The 8,743-nt window shown below is 40.0% G+C and overlaps 1 protein-coding gene across 1 annotated transcript; it reads left to right on the top strand.

The window, feature by feature from the left end:
* Nucleotides 1–400: 400 nt before the first annotated feature.
* On the top strand, nucleotides 401–1,772 carry LOC311048258 (malignant T-cell-amplified sequence 1-like; the record flags this gene model as incomplete). The annotated part of the gene is made up of 1 exon (XM_084061408.1): nucleotides 401–1,772. The coding sequence occupies one exon, from the start codon at nucleotides 401–403 to the stop codon at nucleotides 944–946; it is 546 nt and encodes a 181-aa protein (XP_083917534.1). The 3' UTR covers nucleotides 947–1,772.
* Nucleotides 1,773–8,743: the final 6,971 nt, after the last annotated feature.

Below are 8,743 nucleotides of genomic sequence, written 5' to 3'. Positions count from 1 at the left end.
TGCCTGCCTGCCTGCCTGCCTGCCTGCCTGCCTGCCTGCCTGCCTGTCTGTCTGTCTGTCTGTCTGTCGAGGAAATGGACTGCATTTACAGTGTAAAGTCCCCAAACCACTTTTATAATGTCACATTCACCCAGTCACACACCGGCATCATTATTATGACATCAGCACTGTGTGTATCTGTCTACTGGTAGCTCGCAGCCAATAGTCTATGATGTCAGTAATGTCACATGAGACATGTCCATATTTGGGCGTAATCTGGGCACTCACACCCACTGACAAACATCATCTTTAAATAGCAGATGCTTGTAACCAAATATGGATTATTTTCGGAGTCAGTGTGACTTAATAAGTGCGATGAAGCTACGGAGGAGTCGATTGAACGCGTTGAACACGACCGAGGATGTTTAAGAAGTTTGACGAGAAGGAAAACGTTTCCAACTGCATTCAGCTGAAGTCGTCAGTTATCAAAGGAATCAAGAACCAGCTGTTGGAGCAGTTTCCCAACATTGAGGCATGGCTCAACCACATAATGCCCAAAAAGGACCCCGTCAAAATAGTGAGATGCCACGAACACATCGAAGTCCTGACAGCGAACGGGGAGCTGCTTTTCTTCAGACAGAGGGAAGGACCATTCTGCCCAACTCTCAGACTGCTGCATAAATATCCATTCATACTTCCACACCAGCAAGTAGATAAAGGTGCCATCAAATTTGTCTTGAGTGGAGCCAACATCATGTGCCCGGGACTCACGTCCCTGGGAGCTAAACTCCAGCCCGCCGCTGTGGACACGGTAGTTGGCATCACAGCGGAGGGCAAACAGCATGCCCTCTGTGTTGGACTGATGAAGATGTCTGCAGAAAACATCAAGAAAGTCAACAAGGGAATCGGAATCGAGAATGTTCACTATCTTAATGACGGATTGTGGCACATGAAGATGTATAATTGATGTAACTGTCTATGAGAAACTTTTCACCCACTCTCCCCGTAGGTCAAGGATACTACAAACGATTTGACTGTAATTGCCTTAAGAAATTTCTTACAAAGGATGCCATATATCATGAACACAAAATCCAATCCCTTTGGCCCATAGGGTCCACAACAAATGCTAACAGTTGCACCGTCTGTCATACAAACTCTATTTCCCCCGTGTGTGCGGAGCGCACGTAATCGCCAGGCCTAGTTGCCTACCAGTCGTGGGGGGCAGTCGTCAGGACACGAGAAAGCTTGGGGGTAATAGAGTTTGAACGACAGATGGTGCAACTATTTGCACGCTGTTCCAATTTGTGTATGATTGAATGTTGCATTCTTCATGTGTATAAGTGCATGAAACCCATGTTGTACTGATTTGCGTCATCTTTTTTCTTCAAAAAAGTGTGTTTTGAAGAAAACGCTAAATGGGCGGGCCTATATGGGAAGTTGCGTCATGAGCCTCAGCAATCCAGGGGAAATAAATTGTATTGTATGACCTGCGGTTCAAGACTTATAGGCCAAAATGTGAAGCACTCTGTTATAGCACATGAGGCAGATCTAAAAAGGTTTGGGTGCAGGTTCTACCTTGGCCTATGGGGGAGGCTGCGTGCAAAGCTCCACACCGATCGTTCAAGCAGTGCCTAAGATTAGCTGCTCACAGACAGACAGACAGACGGATGGACGGATGGATAGATGGATTTGAGAATATAATCCCCGCCCCCGGCCATCCTGGCCTGGGGGGATATTAAGATACTTAATGTTCTACATTTTGTGTGAGAAATAATTTGAAGTCATAGAGTCAAAAAGTCATTCGTAATTTGTCTGGAGTCTCATTTTGTAAAAATAAATCACGAGAATATTGTATTGTGAACCCAGTATTGTTGATTATTATTTTTATTTTTTTTACAACTGTTTCCACCAAGTAAAAGAAAAAGAAAGCTGTGAGATTGTCCTCTCTGTCTAGTCTTTAGAAGTCTTTAGAGTTCTGGTTCTCAATGTAGACCACCAGGGCCGGGGGTCCCAAGCAAAATGAAGAACAGTTTAACCACTTAAGCCCTATTTTATTCCCCAGCCCTTACAGTTAACTTAAACGTAGTTAATGTCCTTCCAGTGTGAAAAAGTCCACTCACTGTGCATCCCTGTGTTAAGTCCCACCTCTAGCTCTGCCCATTACATTACTGTGAATATACCTTATATGATTCACCTGTGACTGTAGTGCCTGTACTGTTAATACCGTGTTAACAAAGTATGCAATCAATCAATCAATCAACTGGATCACGTATAGACAAAGCAATGGCCCATGAGCAACCATCATTGTGCTGAAAATATGCTAAAAACAAGTTAAATTAAAAAAAGAATCATTACACACACTACTGTTTCTTACACACAGAAAAATAATGGTAAAATAAAGTGTGGTTCCAAAAATAACCTTCACCTAGGGGCTACTGAAGAACTATTTTATTTAGTGAATGTTCTTTGTGTTCTTCATATGGTTCTAATGAGCCTTTTGTGTCAATGAACAGCATCCCAACTTTGGACATTGTTTGAATAGGCAAACATTCACCGAAAATAGCTGATCTGTAATCTCAAGCCATCTCACAGCACGAACCGCTGTATTTTCAACAAAGAGATTTGGTGTAGACTAGAGGGAAAAAGGAGCAGAGCGGACCAAGTATATATAGTCTCCCAGGGGAGACACTGGTCGATGGAGTATAATATACTTCAACTGTTACGGGTTCTTTATAAAACTATTAAAAGTCTGAAAGGTTTTTAGAGGATCCAAACATGTTTTTTCTTTAGCATCACTCAAGAACCAGTTTCGGTTCCAGTTGGCACCTGTATTTTTCTGGTGTGTTCAGACAAAGAAATTAGATACTTTTAATGACAATGAGAAGACAACGAGCTATCATCCATATGCACTACTTTACTGACTGAATTGTGAATGGTAAAGCTATTGGCCAATCTATATGTGTCACCCACCCAACAATGAATCAGGGTCAACCACTGGTGATTTTTTTGGCATAGACAATTTGAATTCAACACATTTATTTTACAGTAGCCTAAATCCATTCTCTTCTTCTCTAAATGATTCCCACTACTACTGTCTTGCTCAGTGGTTCTCAAATGTCAAGGACCCCCAAATGTATATATATTTGGCCGCAGACCCCCATCTGAAGAATGTTTTGTGCCAGGGACCATCAGATGAGAAGATGTCTGTTCAAAATGCAAAAGTATTCAAAAATGTTCAAACACTTTCAAGAGCTTTTTCAAAAATGTTCAAAAATAGCAGATGTACAAGCTCGCTGTGAACTTGTATATCTGCTATTTTTGAATAGCCAACGTATAAAATACGGATAAAGGAGTTAAAATGATTGTGGATTAACACATTTTGCTGGGGATCCTGTGGTACCCCCCCAATAACCCTGGGGGTCCCTGGCCTGGACCCCACTTTGAGAACCACTGCTGATCAGTATAAATGTCATATATTGATTAAACCTCAAACCTGCAAATAGAGGTGTCTTTTTCATTGTGTTGTTCTAATCATTCTTTATCGAGGTACTGTTGGTGAGCAGGAAACCATCAGAGTCAACAGGAGTATATTTAATTTATATGTATTTTCTTAGATGTAAAAAACCCTCTTAAACTCAAATAAGTGTAATAATAGTAAATTATTAATTCATTTATATCCTATTCATATGAAGGTCATAGATTACAGCGGATACAAATATTAGTTTTTTTTTATTTTGTAAACAGTTTTTGGGAGCCGTAAATGTTTTATTGTGTCATTTCAACTCATCTATCTGTGGTGATCATGTCCATCCTCAGTCCTGTATTAAGTTAAACATTATAAAACAGATTGAGAGAGTGAGCGAGCCTGCTCGAGGATGGGGCTGTTTATTTGAGAGGAATATGGCTTGCAGACAGAGAGAGAGAGAGAGAGAGAGAGATGTGTGTGTGTGTGTGTGTGTGTGTGTGTGTGTGTGTGTGTGTGTGTGTGTGTGTGTGTGTGTGTGTGTGTGTGTGTGTGTGTGTGTGTGTGTGTGTGTTTGCCATTGATTATGTGAGAAAAATACTGAATTATGTCTTGCAACTGAACACGATATTTTTGTAAACACATCATTTAGCCAAGAAACTCTACAACGAATTTAAGTCGTTTCGATTCAGGCTGTTCAGCTTTGTACCAACGGAAACACAAAGTGGACATATCTGTGTAAGACCATATTATGATAATTCAGTTTCTGAACAGTATTGCCAGATTTTGTAAGAGAAATAAGCAACCAGGTCTATGAAAACCCAACAAATGCGACTAGACCACATGGGCACTTTAAACCTATATACAAATAAAATAGCCGATATACAAGCTCACAACGCGTCACAGCTATTTAAAATAAAATAAAAACAGCATTAGGAAACAAGCCAAATAAGCAACTACACTTTTTTACAACCACCAATATTTTTTACAAGCAACTCGCTCATAATAAGCGGACCCGGCAACACTGCTTCTGATCTAAATTGCACCGTGGTTGACTTTTTGAAACGTTTGTTTCAGAGAGAGAGAGAGAGAGAGAGAGATACAGAGAAATAGAGAATTATTTAATGTCAATCATTAGTGTCCTGTCTCAGTGTCGCGCATATATCCAACACATTCTCACTCCCAACTAGTCACTTAATGAAGAACCGTCAGTAGCCCCTAAACGTCCGATTATGAAGGTCCTGGTTCCCCTAAAAGTCCGATTTTGCAGTCCTGGTTATTTCTCCCTAACGCCCTAAAAAGTCCAAACGGGACTATGTCGTTTGCGCATGCGCAAATGAACGTTCAACATAGCGTGGTGGGTGTGGTGGATTGCTCCATTTACAACGCTAACGTCCAGGTCATAAACGATCAGATTTCAAATATGAAGTGCTTAACTAAAGGCCACGGATGTTATAATTGTGTACGTTCCAGCTTGAGTACCCATATCTTCCGTATTGTTCAATAAAAAGCCTTTTAATCCGATTGACGGCCATTTTCTCCGTCTTTTCATCAGCTTTCAACTATGCGATCCTATCGGTTGGGAGGTGTATTGCACATTATAACTCTATGCAAAAATGGCCGACGATCGGATTAAAATGCTTTTTATCCAACAATACGGAAGATATGGGTACTCATGCTGAAACGTCGGCATGTATAACATCCTGGGCATTTAGGTAAGCACTTCATATTTGAAATCTGAACGTTTGTGTAGACGTTACAGTTGTAAATTGAGCAATTCATTACACCAGGTTGAAGAATGTCCATGACCGTCATCTTTCAGGCCTACCGCTGATAACCATTAGCACATTGGTTCTCAAAGTGGGGTCCGGGGACCCCCAGGGGTACTTGAGGGGGTTCCAGGGGGTCCCCAGCTAAATGATGGACAGGGACCAAATGGACCCTTATGGGTCTGTAACTCTGAGAGTGTACAAATGTAACCAAATGGACCCTAACAGGTCCATTTGGTTCCATTTGTACACTCTCAGAGTTAAATTAACATTGATTTTACAATATGAATGTGGGTCCCAGAGACCTACATGCCATTAAATGGGGGTCCGTAGCCTAATGCATGTCAAACTGGGGGTCCTTGAAATTAAAATGGTTGAAATCACTGCTAGAGAGCCGTAAAAATCTTCTCTTATGGGGGTCCCTGGCTTATCTTTTCAAATGGGGGTCCGCGGTCTAATAAGTGTCTATTTGGGGGTCCTTGGCACGAAAAAGTTTGAGAACCATTGCATTAGCACATGAAGTCAATTCATTGTTTAATTTCAAATAAGTTTAATTTCACTTATACCACTTCATTCTGTTGATGTTTCTATTTTACTGCTACAGCAATTCATCACAAGGCCTTTTCTTTACTATTTAGCATAAATATAGTCCTGGTTATTTCTCCCTAACGCCCTAAAAAGTCCAAACGGGACTATGTGGTTTGCGCATGTGCAAAGGAACGTTCAACATGGTGTGGTGGGGATTGCTCCATTTACAACGCTAACGTCCAGGTCATAAACGATCAGATTTCAAATATGAAGTGCTTAACTAAAGGCCATGGATGTTAAAATGGTGTACGTTCCAGCTTGAGTACCCATATCTTCAGTATTGTTCAATAAAAAGCCTTTTAATCCGATCGACGGCCATTTTCTCCGTCTTTTCATCAGCTTTCAACTATGCGATCCTATCGGTTGGGAGGTGTATTGCACATTATAACTCTATACGAAAATGGCAGCCAATCGGATTAAAATGCTTTTTATTGAACAACACGGAATATACGGGTATTTTTAAGGGATCGTACATCATTTTAACGTCCGTGGCCATGGGGTAAGCACTTTATAGTTGAAATCTAGACGTTTATGTAGATGTACGGGCCGTAAATGGAAAAAGTGCAAACATCAGGTTGAAGTGTCATGATGAAACCTATCTATCTATCTATCTATCTATCTACATTGGACTGACACAACGTGAGCTAAGAGACGTGGTTTAAATGCAACATAACACACATCACCACCCAAACAAACCTGGAAATATTCTGTGCATTTTCATATTTTGTTGATCATTTTTCGATAAGTGTTTGTTGAGAACGAGAGATTTGTTTAACTTTTCCAACCCCGTGACGTCACGTCAGATTACTTCCGCGTGTTCGTACTCATGTCTCTGTCAGTGTCAATAAAGATCTGACAAAACAAATGTTTTATGATCTATCTAAACGTTCAAATGTTTTAAAAAGGTGCTGACCCTATGGCCACGGATGTTACAATTATGTGCGGGCCCTTAAAAGTACCCGTATCTTCCGTATTGTTTAATAAAAAGCATTTTAATCTGATTGGTGGCCATTTTATCAGAGAGTTGTAATGTTGCGTGAGTGCAGTACACCTTTCAACCCATAGGGTCAGGTGAAAACATATGGAGAAAATGGCCAGCAATTGGATTAAAAGGCTTTTTATTGAACATTACAAAAGATAGAGGTACTTTTGAGAAGCCATACATGATTTTAACATCTGTGGCCATGAGTTAATAATTTTATATTTAAAGTGTGAAGATTTATGTTGATGTACAGGCTGTAAATAAAGAAGTGCAAACACCAGGTTAAAGTTTCGCCATGACTGCCATAATGTATTATGGTTTCCAAGTGCTATACTGCCACCGGACATAAACATTAAAACAGATCAAATAATTGCTGTTTGTGGTTCTATAGGGCGTTGGTGTAAAGTAACTAAGTACATTTACTCAAGTACTGTACTTAAGTACAATTTTGAGGTATTTTTACTTTACTGGAGTATTTCCCAATTCTCAGTACTTTAAACGAAATGATGCAACGCTGATATCGCTTTTGTAATGCATTTTATAATATTTAAGGCACCCCATGTGTATTGTATTCCAATAATAATAATAATAATAATAAGGGTAATAATAATCATAATAATAATAATTAGGGATGTCCGATTTTATCGGCCTCCCGATATTATCGGCCGATATTAGCATAAAAATTGATATCGGGAAAATATCGGTATCGTTTTTTTTTTTTTTTTGCTTTACAAATAAGTTACAGGAGTTCTTACTGTATATGGTGTGTGTGATATGAAATTTGAGCTTACCCTAAACACAATAATCCCCGCATATATCGGTATCGGTTGATATCGGTATCGGTAATTAAGAGTTGGACAATATCGGTATATCGGTTATCGGTAAAAAAGCCAATATCGGACAACCCTAATAATAATGTAATTATAGAGCAGTAACACACTGAAATAATAAGGGTAATAATAATAATAATAAGGGTAATAATTGAATGTAGAGCAGTAACACACTGGAATAATAATGTAATGTATAGAGCAGTAACACACTGGAATAATAATAATAATAATAATAATAATAATAAGGGTAATAATAATAATAAGGGTAATAATAATAATAATAATAATAATAACATGTGTGAGGAAAGTTATATTGGCGCGTTCGAGCTGAAGAGCTGATAAATAATCCATTGTCCGATTCGGCGCCCCCTAGTGGCCAAGTTATTCTAGAAGGACCGTAACCCTAATTTTCAGAACCACATGTCTGTGTGAGAGGAAATTTATATTGGCGCGTTGGTGCTGAAGAGCTGATAAATAATCCATTGTCCGATCGTGTTCTCGCCCCCTAGTGGCCAAGTTAATCAACAAAGCACGTAACCCTAGCTTTCGCAACCACATGTCCGTGTGAGAGGAAACTTATATTGGCGCGTTCGCGCTGAAGAGCTGATAAATAATCCATTGTCCGATCGTGTTTTCGCCCCCTAGTGGCCAAGTTAATCGAGAAAGCGCGTAACCCTAGCTTTCGCAACCACATGTCCTCGTGTGAGGAAACTTATATTGGCGCGTTTGGGCTGATTAGCAGATACGGAATCCGTTGTCCAATTGTGTTTTCGCCCCCTAGTGGCTGAGATAATAGCGAAAAACTGTTCAAAAATAGTAAAAACAAAATCGGACACCAGTATATGCATCAGCGCGCCACCCCGAACGTGCTCGTATAACTCTTCTCGCACACGGCCTTACCGTTCTCCTTAAATGGCTAGGGACTAATCTCAACTTATTTCGCAAAATAACACGACATATCTCCTTAACGATACGTTTTTAGAATTCGTCGTTCGGATATGTTGTACAGCTCGCCGAGACGCACGTATGGATGTCTTGTTTGTCCCGCTACGACACTTCTAACGTTTGCTTCTGACAATGACATAAGGTACATGGAGTCGTAGAACGTTCACCCATACTGAGACAAATTCAG

Source organism: Gymnoscopelus microlampas, assembly GCF_963454915.1.
Source record: "Gymnoscopelus microlampas genome assembly, chromosome: 7".
NCBI classification, from domain to species: domain Eukaryota; kingdom Metazoa; phylum Chordata; class Actinopteri; order Myctophiformes; family Myctophidae; genus Gymnoscopelus; species Gymnoscopelus microlampas.
This window is presented reverse-complemented; position numbering and strand designations above follow the sequence as displayed.